We start from the raw sequence: 22486 nt of genomic DNA on the forward strand, positions 1-22486 counted from the left end.
GTACACCAAGACTCATCGAGACTGAGTAAACAAAATAACTGGTTTACATACAAGCTTCTGTTTTCAAAATATATATACAGGGTCTGACAATTAAGTTCGCGAACTCATCCTGGACAAAGTGCTATGTACCTCATTGCTGAATGTCACTATGGTCACCTTCAAAGTACTCCCCTTGGGAAGTTATGTGGTGATGCCAGCGCCTTGTCCACCCTTCAAAGCAATTTTGGAACTCTTTTTCTGGAATGGCCTTCAGAGCGGTCTTCGTATTACCCTTGATATCCTGGATGTTATCAAAATGTCTTCCTTTCAGTATTTCCTTTATCTTTGGGTAAAGAAAGAAGTCATTGGGGACCAGACCGGGTGAGTAGGGAGGATATTCCAATACAGTTATTTGTTTACTGGCTAAAAACTCCCTTACAGACAGTGCCGTGTGAACTGGTGCATTGTTGTGATACAAGAGCCATGAATTGTTGGCGAAAAGTTTAGGTCGTTTTTCTCTAATTTTTTCACACAGTCTTTTCAGCACTTCCAAATAGTAAACTTGGTTAACTGTCCAGTTGGTACAAATTCATAATGAATAATCCCTCTGATAACAGAAAAGGTTAGCAACATCTTTGCAACAAATTTGCGAACTTAATTGTCAGACCTGGTAGGTACTGTTTTGATTCATGAAATATACATGTATTTAAAGGTAATACTGAATTCAGAGTAGCCTTTGCTATTTGTTTGTATTTTTTCAATTAGCAGTCTCAAAATGTGCAATTAAGAGATTAGAAAAAGATTCCGATGCTCAAAAGAGGTCAGGAAACTAGAAAGTATTGGCAGTAATCGATCTAGATCAGAAGTTTGCAAACTTTTTCTATAAAGGACCAGACAGTAAATACTTTAGGCCTTCTGGGCTAAAGTTGCTACAGTCTGCGTTGCAATTACTAAACTCTACCAATATACCGTGTTTCCCCGAAAATAAAACCCGATCTTATATTAATTTTTGCTCCAAAAGATGCATTAGGGCTTATGTTCAGGGAATGTCATCCTGAAAAATCACGTTAGGATTTACTTTCCGTTTAGGTCTTATTTTCGGGGAAACACAGTAGTGCAAAAGGAGCCATAGACAATGTATAAATGAATGGGTGTGGTTCTGTTCCAATAAAACTTTATTTCCAAAAGCAAGCCACAGGCCAGATTTCACACGTACACTGAAGTTTGCTGAGCCCTGATCTAGGTCTTCAAAAAGTGCTTTCAAATTCTAAGAATTAATTTAAAAAAGATGGAGGTGAGAGAATGGGTTAGAATATAATCCTGTTTAAAAGCTCAGAGAACACTTACTTGTCTGGTGATCAACGATTATTCCTGCCAGCCATGACTTACATTGGACTGAAATACAGGTTTTGTAAGAGTATTGGTGACTGTGAAGTTCAGAATCCTGTACTTCCATGCTTTGACCTAGGCTTCACTCTCCCTAAATGATGTGAGTACCCAGAGAATTATATTTTTATTAATTATGCATTTCTAGGTTCCTGCTGGATTGAGTGTTTTTATTTGAGGCACCCTTTCCTTCTAATTATCTCATGGCAGGTTTCTTTTGATCATAATTATTTCAATAAAAGATAGTTCCTTTTCCTGCATTCTAATATACTTCACTTTGGGACTGTCAGGAAAAATTGTAAAAGACTTGAAATGGACTTGGAAAAAGATTACGGGGTGTTTTCAATGGAAAATTAGATGGTCTGGGATGCAGTATTTGCTTCTGGGTTATCTGACTCTATGAAGTGTGTGCCTTTTATTGTCTTTGAACAACCTTACAGCCCTGTGCGTTGTAGATAACTGATAGCCGTGCAAATTACTCTTGTCCAGAGATAATGCAAATGTTCTTTCCAGGGTGAGGGATAATTGATACCACTCTCCTCCTCCCCTGAGAAGCCAGTTTGCATCTATTTAGAAATTCATTGCAGTGTTTCTGATTGTCTATAAATGTTTGGTACTTTGAATTCTGCCCTGAATTGGTTGTAATATTTTACTGGGTCACTCATTAATGAGTTCCATAAAGTCTTTGATGTATATTCATTATACATTTGTATGAGAGTCATGATTTTACTTTTACAAAAATGACTATTTTAACAGGAACAACGTCATGTAGTGGTTTTTATTCACTGGTTCACCTCTCACAAAATGGCTATCAAAAAAGAAGAATGTGAAAGTGCCAATAAATTCAGAGACCAGAAATAGCCTCAGGAATTTCTATTTGTCATAATTGCTGAAAAACAATGCTTTTAAAATTTATTGGCATATGATAATATAAATTATTCATGCTTACATGTTAAATATTTAAGTTACATGTATTTATAAGTTGGTTGAATTTGAAATTTTAATAATTAATTCTGACCTTGTGTATTTTGAATATCTTGTTATGACTAAACAAGTCAAACTATTTTCCATATTAGCTTTAAAAGAAGGGAGTTGTTTACCTAATAAAATGGTATTGACTTATTTATAACCATCTCAAGTGAATAGAGCAGTGTAGAAATACAAGCTTATGAATATCAGATTTATGTTGTAGTAAATCTCCAAATCAGAATTTTTATTGAATGGTTTGTAGTATAGATTCTGTTGTTCACTGGCATGAAACCGGGAACTAACAAGTAAATACAGTTTGGAGCTGACTCATCTAGCCTTTCTTGAAACAGAAAACAAAACAAAAACAAACCTCACAGGTTACAAAATTTAAAAACTAGAGACTGGAATGTTTTTAAACAAGCAAAATAATTTGGGGGATAATTCTAGCATGGTTTATTGAGGCTGCAAGATAGAGACAGGCCTAGATACTAAGTAGTCTTTTAGCATTTCCCAAACTGTAGGGACAAAGTTCTGCAAGATGTTAGGGAGGTGAATAAAATACTGTGTTTTCAAATAATTCTGAGAGGAAGTATGTGAAGTGTGATAAAAAAATACGGTGAATGCTGCTGCTGAGTGCTATCCAATGGAAAGGCAGGGATCTTCAATACAGGAAGCAGCACGTCAAACCTTAGTAACAGCATGTGTGACAAGTTTCACCTTGTTCAGTGCAGTCAGTCAGGTGTGAGCTAAGTGGAGAGAAGGTATGTTTTAAAGTGTGCCCTAAGTCATCCTCTATTATGACAATGCTCTGTGCCACACATTGCTTCTGGTATATGGAAATTTCTGTCAAATAAAAACATTACGGTGTGTCCTCATTTACCTTATTCACTGGATCTGGCACCGTGCAACTTCTGGCTTTTCCCCAAAGTCAAAATGAACATGAAATGTAAATGTTTTGAATTGATTCAGGACATTGAGGCAACCATGACAGCACAACTAAAGACATTCACGAAAGATGACTTCCAGAACTGCTTCAGAAAGTGGCAATAACGATGGGGTACGTGTGTTCGAAGCGAGCGGGAGTATTTTGAGGAGGATTAATGGCAATGTGTCTTATACTGTAGTAAATTTTTACTTAAACATTCACCATAATTTTTGATCATGATAAGATTATGGACTCCAGAGCCAGACCTCCTGGGTTTGAAACGTAGCTCCACTGCTCATTAGTTTATTACATTCACACCCTTCCTTTTTGTTAGTCAAGTTATTTAACCTTTCTGTGCCTTGATTTTTAATCAAAAAATGCGGAAATAATAGTTTCTACTTCATAGGGTTTTGTGAATATTAAATAAGTTAACATATGTGAAGCACATAGAATATTTAATAAGTTAACATATGTAAAGCACAGAAGTGCTCAATGATTACAATAATAATTCTTATTTGGAAAAATGTATATTCTGTCTTTTTTTTGGAAACTCACAATATACATTGGCAAATTAAAGGTTCTGAGGAAGGCTTACAGTAACCAAATCTGTTTTCTTCCAAAGTATTTTAAAGTATTGGTAACTATTGTTCTAGAATCAGCTAAAAGAGATTTCAAATCTTAAGAAATGAAATTTTCAAAGATGTGAAGAATTTCCCCCAAATTATTTATATTAAGTTTCCCCAAATTGTTGGACAATGGAATACCTTTTCAAGGATGCTTATTAAGATCATGTAAAGGAAGAGTTGGGAACTGTTCACTTAATTGCCCTAAGGATTGGCAATTTACTGTAAGGATAAATGGCAACTCTGCTTTAGTGTTGAGAGCTGATGACCTCTTATGTTGTATCTAGTTTTCTCTTAGACTCTTGTATTAGTTTCTCTAAGTATCTTTATTCTAGCCAACAAAGCTCTAAACTAGCTCTACCCAATAAAACTTTCGAAGATGGAAATATTCTATATCTACATTGTTCAATTTGGTAGCTTCTAGCTACATGTGTAATCTACTGAGCATTTGCAGTGTGGCTAGTACATTCATGGAACTGAATCTTTAATTTTAATTAAGTAAAATAAAAATTTGGGCCGGCCCGGTGGCTCAGGCGGTTAGAGCTCCGTGCTCCTGACTCCGAAGGCTGCTGGTTCGATTCCCACATGGGCCAGTGGGCTCTCAACCACAAGGTTGCCAGTTCAATTCCTCGAGTCCCGCAAGGGATGGTGGGCTCTGCCCCCTGCAACTAAGATTGAACACGGCACCTTGAGCTGAGCTGCCTCCCGGATGGCTCAGTTGGTTGGAGCGCGGGCTCTCAACCACAAGGTTGCCAGTTCAATTCCTCGAGTCCCGCAAGGGATGGTGGGCAGCGCCCCCTGCAACTAAAATTGAACACGGCACCTTGAGCTGAGCTGCCGCTGAGCTCCCGGATGGCTCAGTTGGTTGGAGCCTGTCCTCTCAACCACATGGTTGCCGGTTCGACTCCCGCAAGGGATGGTGGGCTGTGCCCCCTGCAACTAGAAAAAACGGCAACTGGACCTGGAGCTGAGCTGCGCCCTCCACAACTAAGACTGAAAGAACAACAACTTGAAGCTGAACAGAACCCTCCACAACTAAGATTGAAAGGACAACAATTTGACCATTGTTCCCCAATAAAAGTCCTGTTCCCCTTCCCCAATAAAAAAAAAAAAAAAAAAAAAAAAAAATTTAAGTAGCCACATATTGCTGGTGGGTACTGTAATGGATAGTGCAGCTCTAAATGGTTTGCACCCGAGCTACCTGTATGACCTTAAATACCTTTACTTTCTATCCTGTCCTCATGTACACTGGTCTTTTTGTTGTTCCTCAAACATGCCTGGCCCTTACTGCTTTTATTTTGTTTCCTCTAGATAACCAGTTCCTTCTCTATTTGTGTGGCCAATTTCCTTACTGTCTTCTGATTTGTCCCTCTTTGATCTAGAGCAGGGGTGTCCAAACTTTTTTCAACGTTTTTTACCAAGGGCCATATGCGGTAAAATACACAAACAGCCGGGCCACTCACTCGAGGTGAAGTACGTATTGCCTCACCTGGTTTATTTAAGTAAACTAAACATATTTTTGGAATTTGCTGCGGGCCAATTAACAATGGATTGCGAGCCGCAGTTGGCCCGTGGGCCACAGTTTGGACACCCCTGATCTAGAGGATCTCTGTTGGGGGTCACTGGTATGATCACTGGCCTGGTGAGGAAGATTTTTTCCCCCCCTCTAGAAGCATAGGGCTGTACAAGACATAAAGAACTGCTTGAGTCTGCTTGTTACTGATGGAGCCAGGGTTTTCTTGGCAAGCCGCTTTTACTGTTATTCACTATGTACAGATTTTATCCCTACGAGACTGCTTAGTATATGGTAGATCATCTTAGTGTGTTCTAGCTAAGAAATCTTTTCCTAACCTGTTTCCTTTGTTTTCTTCTAGGACTTTTAGTTCTTACATTTATTGCCCACTTGTTTTAATGTTTCTTTTTTTCTACTTTTTGGCTTAATCAAAAATTTTTATTTTATTATTTTTCTATTAACTTGTTCGTTAAACAGCTTTTTACTCTTCATTTATGATTCCCGTAGTGATTATGGCATGCATCCTTGACTTAATATGGTCTAATAAAATTAATATTTTCATTACTTACCTGATTTTGCTAGAACCTTGATACTTAAAGTGTGGTATGTAGGCCAACAATATCAGTACATCAGGAGCTTGTTAGAAAGGCAGAATCTCAGGCACCATCCTAAACCTAGTGAATCAGAACCTGCATTTTTAATGAGATTTTCAGTTGATTTATATATATGTGTGTGTGTGTGTGTGTATATATATGTATGTGTGTATATATATATATACACACACACACACACACACACACACATATATAGATATATATGTATATAAAAAGATTTGAGAAACACCTCTTTAGGGAATTTAGCTCCATTTATTACATCCTATATTTTGTGTTACAAATGTATATATATCTTAAACTTCACAAGACATCACAGTATATATTTTGTATAGCTAATGTTCTTTTATATTTACCCTTTCCAGTATTATTCCTTCCTTACTACATTTCCATCTTTCTGTCTAAGATCATTTTCCTTCAGTATTTCGTTTGGTGTCGGCCTGCTGTTGATAAATTCCCTCAGTTTTTGTTTGTTTGAACAAACATTTATTTTACATTTTTAAAAAATTGAGATATGATTTGGGCCGGCCCGGTGGCTCAAGCTGTTAGAGCTCCATGCTCCTAACTCCAAAGGCTGCCGGTTTGATTCCCACATGGGCCAGTGAGCTCTCAACCACAATGTTGCCAGTTTGATTCCTCCAGTCCCGCAAGGGATGGTGGGCAGCGCCCCCTGCAACTAAAATTGAACACAGCACCTTGAGCTGAGCTGCCTCCCGGATGGCTCAGTTGGTTGGAGCGTGGGCTCTCAACCACAAGGTTGCCAGTTCAATTCCTCGACTCCCGCAAGGGATGGTGGGCAGCGCCCCCTGCAACTAAGATTGAACTCGGCACCTTGAGCTAAGCTGCCGCTGAGCTCCCAGATGGCTCAGTTGGTTGGAGCACGTCCTCTCAACCACAAGGTTGCCGTTCGACTCCTGCATGGGATGGTGGGCTGCGCCCCCTGCAACTAGAAAATGGCAACTGGAGCTGGAGCTGAGCTGCGCCCTCCACAACTAAGACTGAAAAGACAACAACTTGAAGCTGAGCAGCACACTCCACAACTAAGATTGAAAGGACAACAACTTGACTTGGAAAAAAAAAAGGCCTGGAAGTACACACTGTTCCCCAATAAAGTCCTGTTCCCCTTCCTCAATTAAAAAAAAAAAGAGAGATATAATTAATGTACCATAAAATTTTCACCATTTTAAAGTGTACAATTCAATGTTTTTTGCTTTATTCACAACCATCATTACTATCTAATTCCACAACATTTCCATCACCCTCAAAAGAAATCCATTATTTGTGAGGTGTCACTTCCCATTTCCCCTACCTTTAGCCTTTGGCAACCATTAATTTACTTTCTGTCTCAGTGAGTTTGCCTAGTATGGACATTTAAAATAAATGGAATTATACAATTTATGGCTGTTTGTGTTTGGCTTATTTTACTTAACATAGTGTTTTAAAGGTTCATGTTCTAATGTGTGTCAGTACTTTATTCTTCTTTATGGTTCCATTGTATGGCTTTGTCACATTTTGTTTTTTCATGCATCATTTGATAGACATTTGGGTTGTTTTCACTTTTTGGCTATTATAAATAATGCTGCTATGAACATTTGTGTACAAATTGTTGTGTGTACATACATTTTCAGTTCATTTGGGTATATTTCTAGGAGTGGAATTGCTGGGTCGTATGGTAATCACTCTATATTTAACTTTTGAGGACCTGCCAAACTGTTTTCCACAGTGGCTGTACCATCTTAAATTCCATCAGCAATGTATGATGGTCCCTATTTCAACTTCATCTTTGAATAATATTTTCTCTGGGTACAGAATTTTAGGTTAGCTACTATTTCAGCTCCTGTCATTGCTATTGACTGCTTGTAGTTCTTTTGAAAGTAATGTGTCTTATTTTTTCCCCGTCTGTTTTAACATTTTTCTCTTTGTTTTTGGTTTTGAGCAGTTTGACTATGATGTGTGTAGGTGTAGATTTTTTTTGTGGTATCTTGGGGTTGGGTGAAATTCTTGAAGCAATGGGTTCAGTATTCTATGAGTTGATGTCTTTCATCAGTTTTAGAAAATTCTTGGTCACAAGGTATTCAAAGATTGCCTCTATTCCCTTCTCTGTCCTTCTGGGATTCCAATTATATGTGTGTTAGACCTCTTGAACATGTTCCTCATGTCTCTTACATACTGACCTTTTTTCCCCCCTTTTCTTTTTCTTTTTGGGTATATTTCGTTTTGGGTATTTTTTATGGACTTTTTTCCAGTTTATTAATCCTGTCATTTGTTGTGTCAAATCTTATAAACCCATCCACAAAGTTCTTAATTTCAGGTATTGTATATTTTAGTTTTGGAATGTACATTGAATTCTTTATTATATGATCAATTCTCTGGTGAAATTTTGTGTTGTCTATTTTATTTGTTTTTAAAATACACAACTAATATATAGCCTTTGCTTCTGTATTTGGGGCCTTTGTGTGAATTCAAAAAAGTCGTGCTCTCTAGACATAAGAATAGCTTGGTGAGTGGAGAGTGACTTTGTGAGATTTAGAAAGTGGTAGCCCCCTTCCTGTAGGCTTATGCAGCTGTGGGACAGGTTGCAAAGGCTGTGGGTTTTTTTTTTATAATTGGGGAAGGGGAACAGGACTTTTATTTTATTTTACTGGGGAACAGTGTGTACTACCAGGACTTTTTTTTTCCAAGTCAAGTTGTTGTCCTTTCAATCTTAGTTGTGGAGGGCACGGCTCAGCTCCAGGTCCAGTTGGCATTGCTAGTTGCAGGGGGCGCTGCCCACCATCCCTTGTGGTAGTCAAGGAGTTGAACTGGCAACCTTGTGGTTGAGAGCCCACTGGCCCATGTGGGAATGGAACCGGCAGCCTTCGGAGTTAGGAGCACGGAGCTCCAACCACCTGAGCCACCGGGCCGGCCCACAAAGGCTGGTTTTTAACTCCCTTTTGTTTTCTCAGCCGGTCACCCTTAGAAAGCAAACAGATTCTACAACTATGGGTGCTCTGATATATAAAAGTAAGCTATGCTCTGTTTTCAAAATGATTTCTTTTTTTGTATTTTGAAAAAAAGTAGGTTATATACAGAGGGTGCCATAACAATGGGTGCCAAAAACATGTATACACATTTTAAGATAACAGCTCTTAAAATTTTAAGATAACAGCTCTTAAAATGTGTATACATTTTTTTGGCATCCCTGGCATATGCATATGTAAAATATCAAATAGTACAAAATTGAAAAGTTGGTCTCTTTCCTGTCACCACTTTCCAGTCCTCAAACAAGTATCTTTTGAGGCTGTTATTCTACTTTTTTATATGTTGTTTCTGGCATGATTAACCCATATAGGAGGTGTGATGAAAAACAAAACAAAACAGTGAATATTTAAATAAAAAAATTGATACACTAAGAGACACATTTCCATTAATCCTCCTCAAAATACTCACCCTTGCTTCAAACACTCTTATCCCATCATTCTTGCCACTTTCTGAAGCAGTTCTGGAAGTCTTCTTTCTTGAGTGTCTTTATCCTCTATCATGACAACAGTCTGTGTCACAAATCGCTTCTGGTATGGCAGTTTCTGTCAAGTAAAAACATTATGGTATGTCCTCATCCACCTTATTCACCGGATCTGGCACCGTGCGACTTCTGGCTCTTCCCCAAAGTCAAAATGACCATGAAAGGAAAATGTTTTGAATCGATTCAGGACATTGAGGCAGCCACGACAGTGCAACTAAAGACACTCATGAAAGAGGACTTCCAGAACTGCTTCAGAAAGTGGCAAGAATGATGGGATAAGTGTGTTTGAAGCGAGGGGGAGTATTTTGAGGGGGATTAATGGCAATGTATCTTTTACTGGAATAAATTTTTTTTTATTGAAGCATTCACCATATTGTTTGATCATACCTTGTATACTTAAGCATGTTAAGTGTATGTACATGTATGCATTATTTCCTTCCCCCGTTTTCATTGAAGATAATGTATTGTACATATTTGTTCTGTGTCTTGATTTTTTTTCTTTTTCCATATCGCTATGCAAAATCTCCCCCATTCTTTTTCTTTTTTTTAGAGAATTTTTATGAGTTTATTTGAGTCAAACTGATGACGTATGCTGGGGAGCAAGATCTCAAATGCTACGCTGACTCATTCTTTTGGCTAGATTTGTAGTATCAATTATATGGATCTGTTAAAACTAATTTATATATTTTCTGTTGTCTAACATTTAGGTTATTTCTAACCTCATGCTAATACATATGATACTGTTATGAGTATCCTTGTATGTGTGACTTCGTTTACATAGGTAAATGTATCTGTACATAAATTGCCAGGAGTGGAAAACATTTCTAGATTTCAAAAGATACATACCTTTTACATTTTTATAGATATCCCTAAATTGTTCTATCAAGAAATTCTATCAGTTTGCACTCTCAGCAACAATGTATGAGTGTAACTGTTTTTATTGCCTTACCGTTAAAGTGTACCGATAAGTTTTATTAGTACGGGAAGTGAAAAATGAGATCTTGAGGTTTAATTTTATTTTAATATAACTGAAGTCACACATTTTAAAAATATGCTTAAAAGCCATATGGATTTCCTTTCTTGTGATCTGTCTGTGTATATTCTTTGTTCATTTTTTCCATTGGATTGTTTTTTTTCTTATTGATTTGCAGGATATTTTTATATACGTAATAAAATTAGCCTCTTATCATGTTACAAATAGTTTATTTTACTGATTTGTTACTCATCTTTTTGCTTTTTTAAATCTATTTTTATACAGATATTTAAAATATTTATATTGTCAAATTTATAAGTCTTTCCATTATGTTTTTAGGTTTTGTGTTGTATTTAGAAAGGCCTTCCTCAGTTTATATGCTAAGGATTCTGTTTCATTATAGTAATTTTGTAATTTTATTTTAAACATTTAATTCTTTGGTTTACCTATAATTTTTTTATGTAATAGATGATAAGTATTTTTCCAAATCATTTGAATAACCAAATTTTATAACAAGGCCGGAACTATGTAATTATATGTGGCTGAATTTCTAGTAATTATATTTGGCTGAATATTCTGAGTTTGTTTGGTCCATATGTGATTGACACTCCCTCTACCCTTTTGAGATGTTTGTCATAGGGTCAGAGGAGAATATCAACAATGTTAATATATGTTGAAAACTATAAACTGTACATATATGAAATATTTGAGGGAAGAAAGAATATAATAGTTTAATTAAATGAGTCATTCAGAAATTTGTCTTTATCTCCTTAGGTAGTACTGTTCACTCTAATAATCTCTGAATGTAATATGGCCAGTTGTTCTAAGTACTATAGGTGTAAACTGAGAAATACGTGCAAAAGTGTTTTCTCTGTTATTCCAAGTTTATCAACTACAAAGAGAGTAGAGAAGGACTAGGGAAATTATATTCCTTTTTTAACCATACACAAAAATTACTATTTCTTAGCCTCCTATGGACCGTATTGTAACCAGCTGAGTAGACACAGGCATATTTTGACAAGTTAGAAGCTTCTGTGTACACTTGCTAGAGTGCATGTTTCTCTTAAATTTGTGGACACTTGGTGGTGATGATGGTGTTGGAGTTCTCTAGTAGTTATAGTCTTTCTGCACTAGCACTAACTTTTGCGCAGTGTTTTTCTGTGCTCTCGGAGGCCTTATTTGATAGTTTTTACATCAGTGTTTCAAGCAATTTCTGGTCTAGTTATGTACTCTACCAAAAAGTCCTTTGATCTCATAATGTAGGTATCTCCCCTCTCACATTCACAATGTGTACAATAAAAGCTCTGAGAGATCTTCCACTAGAGAAGAAACTTATTTAACTTTGTTCATCCCAGAATCCCAAGGACCTAGGGGTTCTATAGAAAATATTATGGGAAATGTTAGTTTATGTTACTATAGATGGAGATAATAGAATGCTTTTTTTCTTAATTTGATTCTTTTCTGTGTTGGCATTGAACCAAAATTATTACTCTGAGAAGTAGGGAATGCTGTAGTAGTAGGATCATGTCTTTTTCACTTTGGGCCATATAGGAACCTAACCATTTTACTTTTAAAGGCTGTTATTGCTATTTTTATGTTGTATTCCTGAATTTTTAAATGTAGAATTTGTTTCTATAATTTATGGCTAGTACTACCCTTAATTATTGTCACGATGACTGTATTTTCCAAAATGAAATTAGTCTTATACATTGTCAGTGTCTTACACATTGGTTTGATGATATGGATAAAATAATTAAAAACCAAGACTGTTCCGGGAAATATTTTTTGTTGGTTAATGTTACATAGTCCATTCACTTTCAAGCAATATGCTTCATGATCATAATCTGAAAACAACAACAACCAACCAGAATACATTATTGGTTAGCCACTTCCAACATGAGGGAGTTGAGGGATAAACGTGGACACTGATATTTGAAACTTTTAGGATATTTTAATGTTTCAAGAAATCTAGGACATGATATCCCTGTAAACAGAGGAAAAATAGTGGTTGCCAATGTGGGAAATTAACTCTGCCTTTCTTCCTCCTCTCTGTGGACTTTGTTCTTTTTAATGTAATGCAGATTCCTCCAGTCTTTTACTTTTGTACCAAGAGTACAAAAGTACTCTTTGTGTGTTACGTATTACTGTTTCCCTGAAAATAAGACCTAGCCGGACAGTCAGCTCTAATTGTGTCTTTTGGAGCAAAAAATAATATAAGACCTGGTCTTATTTTACTATAAGACCCGGTGTAATATAATATAATATAATATAATATAATATAATATAATATAATATAATATCAGATGCATTAGAGCTAATTGGCTAGGTCTTATTTTTGGGGAAACACGGTAGATCTGTCCTTTTTTTAATGGAGGGACTGGACTGAGTTTTAAAGGAAGACATTAGGGAAGGAAATTACACTCTTGTTTTAGTTTCACTTAGGGCAAGCCTGCTTTGAATTGCAGACTGTCTTTCTTGATACTGCTGTCTTAAGTTTCTTCCCTTGGGACTCTATTGCAGTTCATAATTTTCCTGTTTTACAAATGAATAAAGGATGGCCTGATGGCTCAGTTGGTTAGAGTGCGGGCTCTGAACGACAGGGTTGCCAGTTCGATTCCCACATGGGCCAGTGAGCTGTGCCCTCCACAACCAGATTTAAGACAACAAGCTGCCTCTGAGCTTCCAGAGGGGCGGCTGGATGGCTCAGTTGGTTAGAGCGCAGCTTCTCAACAATAAGGTTTCCTCTTCAATTCCCACATGGGATGGTGGGCTGTGCCCCCTGCAACTAAAGATTGAAAACGGTGACTGGACTTGGCGCTGAGCTGCGCCCTCCACAACTAGATTGAAGGACAACGACTTGGAGCTGATTGGTGGGCCCTGGAGAAACATACTGTTCCCCAATATTCCCCAATAAAAAACAAAAAAGAGAATAATAATGTTTGACTGATTCTCTCCCTTTAGTTTTTTTTTGTTTTTTTTTTAAGATTTTTACTGAGCTTTTTATTGGGGAAGGGGAACAGGACTTCACTGGGGGAACAGTGTGTACTTCAGGACTTTTCCAAGTCAAGTTGTTGTTCTTTCAATCTTAGTTGTGGACGGCGCAGCTCAGCTCCAGGTCCAGTTGCTGTTGTTAGTTGCAGGGGGCGCAGCCCACCATCCCTTGCAGGAGTCGAACTGGCAGCCTTGTGGTTGAGAGCCCACGCTCCAACCAACTGAGCCATCTGGCCACCCAGGAGCTCAGCGGCAGCTCATTGACCTCATTTTAGTTCGGAGGGTGCAGCTGGCTGGCCCATGTGGGAATTGAACCGTCAGCCCCGTTGCCCAGAGCTCGCGCTCTAACCAACTGAGCCAACCGTCCGCCCCCGTCCCTCCCCTCCCTTTAGTTTTAAGGTCACTGCTATAAAGTCATAGAAAACTTAGTGATTTGGAAAAATCAACATCAAAACAGGTCTTAAATTGCTAAGACATAATTTCTGGTAGTTTCTTTTTTTCTTTTCGGTGATCTCCAAAAATTGGTGTTTGTATTTGAAATTCCATGATAGGTGCCAAATTATAGCCCCAAATTTGCCAATCTGAAAAGATTCATTGGTACATTAAAATTTATTGTTTATTTTTAACACATTTTTTGCGGGAAACGGTAAACTTGTCATATCGCCTCTAGTTGGAACCGGCAAAAATTTTGCAAAGTAAATAAATAGAGACCTCTTTTTAAACTAAAACACTGAAAGTTTCATAGAAAAATATCAAATAGATCGAAAGATATGAATATTTTACGGAAAGTCTAATTTTGGCGAGAAAATGTCAAAAAAGCCCCGTGTTACGACGCGATTTGGCGGGAAAATGCCCGCTTACAAAGTGTTAAAACTTACATATGCTCATTGCCTAATTTTTAGATAAGAAAAAATTTTAAGAAAATAAAAACAATCTACAGTCTTATATTCAAAAGTAACTTAGCCTAGTTAATATATTTTGATCTTGTTCCTTTCATTATTCTCTTAAGTTCCATCATCTTAACATAGTTGAGATCATATTATCCATATAGATTTGTATTTTAGTCCTTCTCTTAGTATAACTTTAAATTGTCAAGGAAAAGCTTGAGTACCCTTTTGCATTTATTCATTAATTCAATAAAAAATGTATGCATATGTAAATATAAATATGTAAGTTTATAACTATATGTATATACATATAAACACACACATACATATACTCGTATACATAGGCACTCAAGCCATTATGTTGGCTGCTTCCCGGAAAGTTTATTGTCTTTCAGGTATTGACTGGCAAAAAATAACTCTGCAGAAAATCCACCAAAAGAACGGTTTATTTGGGAAAAGAAAAAAGAAACAGGGTCGTCCCAGGAGTGTGCGAATGCACACTCCTGACCGGCTGCCCACATGAAGAAGCAAAAAGCCCCGATTCCAAGATGGCTATTCTATTATTAGCATCCTTCCCCTGGAACTTACCACAAAGTTTTAACAGGAAGTCAGGACTAGAGAGTTAACAAGGGGCCCAGCTTCACCCCATAGTCCTCCCAGCTCTATGGTTAAGTATTTTGAGATGCCAGTTCACTTTTATCACAGGGCACAAAAGTTAACTATCATGTAAAGTAGACCATGAACAATGTTTGTGTTCTCTTGAAATTCAGACAAGGAACCCCTCTGGATTATCCATACTTTGTCTCATAAATTTTCTCTGTTTGTAGATTCCTCTCTTTGGTGCTAAGACTATTGGCCAGAGAAGTCCTGATGGGCCAGTGCTGAGCAAAGCTGAATTTGTTGAGAAAGTTCGTCAAAGTAACCAGGCCTGTCATGATGGAGATTTCCACACAGCTATTGTTCTGTACAATGAAGCCCTGGCTGTTGACCCTCAGAATTGCATCTTATACAGCAATAGATCTGCAGCATATATGAAAATCCAGCAGTATGACAAGGCACTGGATGATGCAATCAAAGCTCGACTTCTCAATCCCAAATGGCCTAAGGTAGAAATTTCATTTACTTTCTTAGAATCTTTTGTGCTGATTTCTTATTTTAATGTAACATTTTATTGACTCAGTGCAGTTACTAATATTTTAATAGTCTGTACTTTGGCAAAATGTAGAATGGCTTCATTGAGCAGGTACACTAGTGAATCGCTTCCGTTTTTTATGCTTTGGAAACAGGCTTTGCATGTCCAAGTTTAATTCTTTTCCTGTATGTTTGAGATTTGAATTTTTTTCACTCAGGTTCTTGATAGGACACATTCTAATTACTTAGATAGATATTGGATTTTTTTTTTGCACAGATGTTTTAGATAGAGTATGATGATCATGTTTCTTTCCTTCAGTTTAAAATAACTAATTTTATTCCCTGTCAATATCTCTTTTCAGAATGGTATTTAATCAGAGAAGCGTTTTTTCTAATAAGTCATTGTAATTATCTGTATTCCCTTGAATAATTTGAGGATTGAGTTATCTTTGTTTTGTATACTCGTATACTTTATTTTCAGTGTGTCTATTCACTGCCTAATCCCCAGTGTATTTTAGAAACAGTTTCTTAAGATGTGACTGAAGTGTTTGAGGTATTTTTTATTGAATGCAAAACCATTTGATCCTATTCTTGGCTTTCTGTTGAGTTAACAAATGTTAATGGATATTTCTTAGAGATTTAAAAAGATTCTTACTGTTTAATAATATGTCACAGTCATATTACTTTATACTTCAACTCTGGTAGCTATTTTTGGCCTCATTCAGTGGAATTTCCAGTATTGCTGTTACCTCAAGAATTGTTTAGTATTCTGTAATTCCCTAAAGGATTTCTTTTATAACTATAATTATTATAAATGAAACAAAATATTTTTAAAAAATTGTTATATGACAACATTTGGGAGTTAGAATGCTGTTTTCAAAGGACAGACCTAGGTTCAAATTTTTTCTCTTCTATTAATGACAATATGGCTTTGAGTAAATCTCTTGGACCTCTTGGGGTTAAGATAAATGGTATAATAATACTTACCTTATAAGGTTATTTAAGAGTTAAATAGTTTGTTACTTATACATAGTAGGTGTTTGGTATAGGATAACTATGATTGATTTTTTTCTTAAAAAGGTTCAAATTAGTAAATTATTCTAGCATGGCTTGGCATGTGTCTTTTTTTCTTTTCTTTTTTTTAAAGGCGTATGGTTGATGCAAAGAGCCTGATAAATATAGAGAGCCTAATTTTCAAATTAAGTATCTCCTTTTTGGATCCATTTGTACTCTTCATATATTTGTGAACATCTTTAAACTTTTATCTTTTTCAGTTTTTAAATGTCATTTGTACTTTTTTTGGTCAACCTCTTGTGATTTTTACACACACACATAAAGCTGAAAAAGGTGAACTTCTGTGATTATAGATGAAAAATTAACCTTTTAGGATAATTTTTATCAAGTTTTAGTCTCTGATTTTTTTCCCTTATAAGTGAAGTTATTGTATATTTACAATTTGCATTACTATTCAGCTCCATATTTGATTTTAAGCAGCTAACTTAAGAACATTTAGAATTATATAAAATATAAATTAGGGTTTATTATTGAAGTCACGAAAGGGTCTTCCTATACAAAATGATTCATAATATAATTAATCTATAAAGAAGTTTCCACTACATAAAAAAGTTTCATTTTATAAAAACTTGATTTTATACTTATTTTTCTAGGAGTATACTGATTATGTAAAAGAAGGTTCACGTATACTTTCTTGTCATAAAGATATGTGTGGTGAAACTTCATCAATTTTTTCCTTTAATTTTGACTTTTCTAACTGACTTTTTCATTATAATCCTTTTGCCTTTCTGAAATCTTTCTCTGAAGTGTTATTGTTGTGTATTTTGATGTGGGAAAACATACCTTCCAGTTTCTCTCTATATATAAAGATTCAAGGGTTCCAGAGATTGGATGGAGAGTCTTTTATTCATGTATACTTTGTCTGAATGAAAGAATGATTTTGGTGTGATGTGGGCTGCAAAAGAGGTATGAACAAAGCACTATGAGAGTTCCCCAAAACAATAAGCCCAGTCCGATTACTAAATTATGATACTTATTTCCAACTGCCTCTTAGCTGTTGTCTGTTTATGTTCATTTTTTGTGTGTCCTGTTTAAGAAATATTTGTCTTACTCAAGGTTATAAAGTTTTAATATTTTCTTCTAGAATTTTCATAGTTTTTACCTTTGGGTCTATTATTCATTTTGAGTTAATTTTGGGATATGACATATGAGGTAAGGGGTCAGGTTTATTTATTTATTTTTTCATATAGATAACCATGGTTTTTGTTTTTCCCCTTCTTCCACTTCTCCCCCCCACCCCCACTTCAGTTCAAACCGTTGTTTCTCAGTCTAGTTGTGTAGGACACAGCTCCCCTGGCCCATGCTGGTATTATGAACCTTGTGCTCCCTCCCGGCCGAGGCAGTCAGTTGCTGGTCATCAGCTGGCTGCTCACAGCAGCTCACGGCAGCTCTTGCTGGCTGCCAGCCACTCATGGCAGCACACGGTAGCCCATGGCAGCACAGCAGCCCGCAGCAGCTCATGGCAGCCCACACCGACCTCTGGCTGATCATGGCCTCCCAGCTCCAGGGAGAGCCGTTGTTCACAATCTTAGCTGTAGAGGGCATAGCTCACTGGCCCATGTGGGAATTGAACCAGCGACCTCTGTAACATTAGTTGAAAAGACTATTCTTTCCCCCATTGAATTATCTTTGATCATAAAAGTATGGGGCTATTACTGGACTCTGTTTTGTTCTATTGATCTGTCTATTCTTATGCTTGTCTTAATTACCGTAGCTCTATTTGAAGTCTCAACATCAGATATTGTGAGTCTTCCAACTTTGTTGTTCTTTTTCTAGGTTATTTTTGCTATTCTCTGTCTTTGCATTTTAACTTAAGTTTTATTTTTATTAGGGAATCAAGCAGCAAACTTCTAAATAATCCATGGATCAAAGAAGTACTCACAAGAAAAACTACAAAATGTTCTGAACTGAATGATAATGAAAATATATCATGTCAAAATCTGTGGGATGCAGCAAAAGTGGTGCTAGGAGAGAACATTTTAGCTTTAATGCTTATATTAAAAAGAGAAGAAATGTTTAAAATAAATGACCTAAATTCCCATCTTAAGAAATGAGGAAAGCAAATTTAATATAAAATAATTAGAAAGAAGGAAATAATAAAAAGTAGAAGTTGATGAAAGAGAAAATGTACAGTACTGAAAATCAATGAAACTAACAGTTGATTGTCTGGAAAGAAATAAAGAATTAAACCTCTAGGTAGACTAATGAGACAAAAGAGAGAAGACACAAATTAACAATATCAAGAATGAAAGAAAGGACATCACTGGGAAATAAGGAGGCAACTCACCTACCTCTTTGCTGTTTGTGTATGAGCTGGGTAACAGATGTGCAGTGACCAATCACCAACATACTTTGAAACAAGTGATATGGCTGATACTAGTCATGATGTACTTCTTAGTTACGAAGTGATTGTGGACCAAAGAGCTAGCAGTGGAGTTTGTATTTTGTGTGTTTACTCAAGGTTAATATACTGTGGTAACTGAGATTTGAATTGTATTATTAGGGAACTGGTGTTATTTAATTTCTGGTAACTGAAATCCATGTATATTAAAATAATATACGTATGAAGCGAGGGCTGCTGGTTCTTTGGAGTTGGACCTAGATTTCCGCCCCGCCCCTACATGTTACTTCACTTCTATAAGCCTTAGTTTTCCCATTTGTAAACTGAGTTAACATCACAAACCTTGAAGGGTTGTATTGAGGATTAAATAAAATAATGTTAGGCACTCAGCACTGAGCTTTTCACAGGTTACTTAATACATGATGGTCAATGATGATGATAATCATGAAGTTAGTAGTTGTTCTGTATTTATATACATGTAGTGTTTAGTTAACCTACCCAATTCTTTTTGAGCAATTTTCTTCCCCTTATAATAATCTTAGTAATCTTCTGAATCCTTCCAATTTCTGCTGATTGTTTTTAAAAAGTACACCAAAATGGATAAAATACTCCATTAAGATATATGTGTTGCAGAGAGAAGAGGAAGAATTGTTGCTGTTGGGTTTTTTGTTTTTTTTTTACCACGTAGATAATATATATAATCTTTTGAATAACTTACCAGATCCTGTTGTTCTTTTATATGTGGCTATACATCATTTATTTCAATTCAATAAATATCTATTAAGCATTTATTATAGGTCAGCGTAGTTCTGCTGTCTTCTCTGGTAACAATATTTAATGAATTATTTTTTAAAGTTAGCATATTGACTTTTTTTCATTGTTTTAATATTCTACCTCTTCTCCATGATTTAGAAAAAAAGCGAAAGGAATGTATTGTTGATCAGTACTTGTATCTGCTAGCTTTTGTTCTGTAACAAATCACTTCAAAACTTAGTGGCTTAAAATAACAACCATTTATTTAGCTCAAGATTCTGTGTGTCAGCTGGGTAGTTCTTCCGGTCTGGGTTGACCCAACTGATTTCTGCTGGGTTTGCTCATGTGCTTGAGGTCAACTAGAAGTTTGAGGGGTGGTGGGATCATCTAAGGCAGTCTCACTCACACATCTGACAGTTGGTATGCTGTTGGCTAGGGGAACAGCAGCAACTGGGCCATGTGTCTTTTATCATCCAGCAGGTTTCCTGGGCTGCTTCACATGGCACTTGTAGGATTCCAAAAACTGTAAAAGAATGGAAGCACTAATGCACAAGCATTTTTTGAGTCTGTTTATACAACATTTGCTGTTGTCCCTTTGGCCAGAGCAAGTCACATGGCCAAGCTCAGAACTACTATAGGAGGGGATTATCCAAAGGCATGTAAAGGAAGGTAAGAATTTGCGGCCATCCTTGTAATTTACCTCAGTATTCTTTGTCAGATAATATGTACTGTATGGTATATATTCATGTACTATCAGTTTTAGAACATATCCCTTTTTAGTTGTTTCTATTTTAATTTGAGTTTTTACCCTCTATCTTTTTCTGTTCTGAAATTTCCTTGAATCAAATCTTTTCAGACAATTCAGTTGTGAAGTATTTACTATCATTTTAGTGTGAATTATGAGTTTTAGAAATAGTTCAATTCTTCAAGAGTACCATAGGAAGAGAAACCCAGAGGAATGGTAAATTTTCATATGGTGTAACACTATTAAAGGGAACATTTCACAGTGGGACTTTCATATTAATTTTAAAGCGCACCATAAACACCTTCTGTCTCTTCATGGATTTAAAGCTCCTCCTATATTCTCATTTATTGTTTATTCCTGATGACAGAATCCTGTCATCATGTATAATACTTAATGACAGAGTCTTGTACCTTATTTGTCAGGTATTATACCTGATGACAGTTATATGTAAGAAAAATGTTAAAAAAGGTATCTTGGCTACCTGTTTCCTTTTGGTTTACCTATATTATAATAGTAACAAAACAGAATAGCTCTTATTGAATGCTTATTTATGGAAGGATTGTCTGAATCCTTTCATTTGTCATATCAATTTTATACTCAATCTTATGGGGTAGATATTATTATTACAACTTCAAAAAAGAGAACATTTATACTTAGAGCTTGCCAGCACATCTAGCTAGTAACTGAGAGAGTTGTACTTTAACCCAGGTCTGTCTGATTCTAAAGAATTTTTCTTTAATCAGTATGGTATTCTACTTCCCTGGACAAAGGAGCCTATCAATTAAGAAATCTAAGAGTTCAGAATTCTCTTTTAGATTTTAACACTGATATGTCCATGTGATGTTGAGACTATTCAGTTTCAGTTTCCTATAATATAAACCAGAGTCTGAGTTGTGATTTATTTGCCCTTTACTTGTCATTACAAGCAAACAAAGTGTTTTAAATGCATTGGGGCTTAATAACAGAAATACACAAAATAATGTTTTAAAGCTGCATTTTTATAGATTATCTGAATAGTGTGTATTCATTATACATTATACACTTTTTGGGTATATGTACTTCTTATAATTTCAGTTCATTTCTTCAACAAGAAATGAGTTTATTTATTGAGCATTTCTATGTTCTAGGCTCTGTTGTAAACTTTAGTGACCTAGCCATGTACAAGGTGGAATAAAGTTACAACTAACATTCTAGTGAGGAGAAGCAGAAAATAAATAAAATAATAATTACATATGGAAATGTTTGAAAGTGATAAGTGCTCTGAAGACAATTTAAAACAGACTGAGGGGAAGGAGGGTACTGAGAAAAGGGAATGACAGAGTTATGGAAGAGTTTATGGGAGGAGATGATTCAAGTGAGACCTGAAAGAACCAAATGTGAAGATCTAAGCAAAGTGCATTCCAGGCAGAGTTAACAGCTAGTTTGAATTTGGCTAGTTAAAGAAAATAGCTTGGAGGCCAGTGGAGCACGGTGAGTGAGTAAATGAAAAGGAGATGGCAGGGGATGAGGTTGTGAAGTTAGTCAGGAGCCGGTCATGTAAGGCATTTTAAACCATTGTAAGGAGGTAATATTTTATTCAAAGACTGATGGGATTTCACTGGAATATTTTAACTAGAGGGGTGACATGTTTAATTTATGGTCAATCTGGTTAAAGGTTATTAATATGTTTAATTTCCACATATTTGTGACTTTTCAAATTTTCTTCTGTTATTGATTTCAAATTTCATTCCATTGTGTTTAGAGAACATACTTTGTATTGTATCAGTCCTTTTTAATTTACGGAGGCTTCCTTTATGGTCTAATACATCATCTGTCTTCAAGAATATTCCATGTGCCCTTGTGAAAAATGTGTATTCTGCTGTTGTTGGGTGGGGTATTCTGTAGATGTCTATTAGATTTAGTTAGTTTATAATGTTGTTCAAGTGTTTTCTATTGGTATGATTGATGGTACTGTTCATTACCGAAAGTTGACTATTGAAGTCTTGAACTATTATTATTGAATTTTCTGTTTTTCTCTTCAATTTTGTCAGTTTTTGCTTCATGTATTTTGGAGGCTTTGTTGTTGAGTGCTTATATTTTTATG

General features: G+C 36.0%; 1 protein-coding gene across 2 annotated transcripts in view; it reads left to right on the plus strand.

The window, feature by feature from the left end:
* The window catches only part of TTC28 (tetratricopeptide repeat domain 28), a 611103-nt gene that overhangs the window by 17672 nt on the left and 570945 nt on the right, over window positions 1-22486 (plus strand). For both annotated transcript variants that reach the window (XM_074321572.2, XM_074321573.2), the window contains exon 2: window positions 15187-15465. In XM_074321572.2, the coding sequence (XP_074177673.2) occupies window positions 15187-15465 (279 nt within the window). The remainder of the gene's footprint in view (window positions 1-15186; window positions 15466-22486) is intronic.

The sequence above is a fragment of the Rhinolophus sinicus genome, chromosome 9, assembly GCF_057876585.1.
Source record: "Rhinolophus sinicus isolate RSI-liver-muscle chromosome 9, RSI-T2T, whole genome shotgun sequence".
NCBI classification, from domain to species: Eukaryota; Metazoa; Chordata; class Mammalia; order Chiroptera; family Rhinolophidae; genus Rhinolophus; species Rhinolophus sinicus.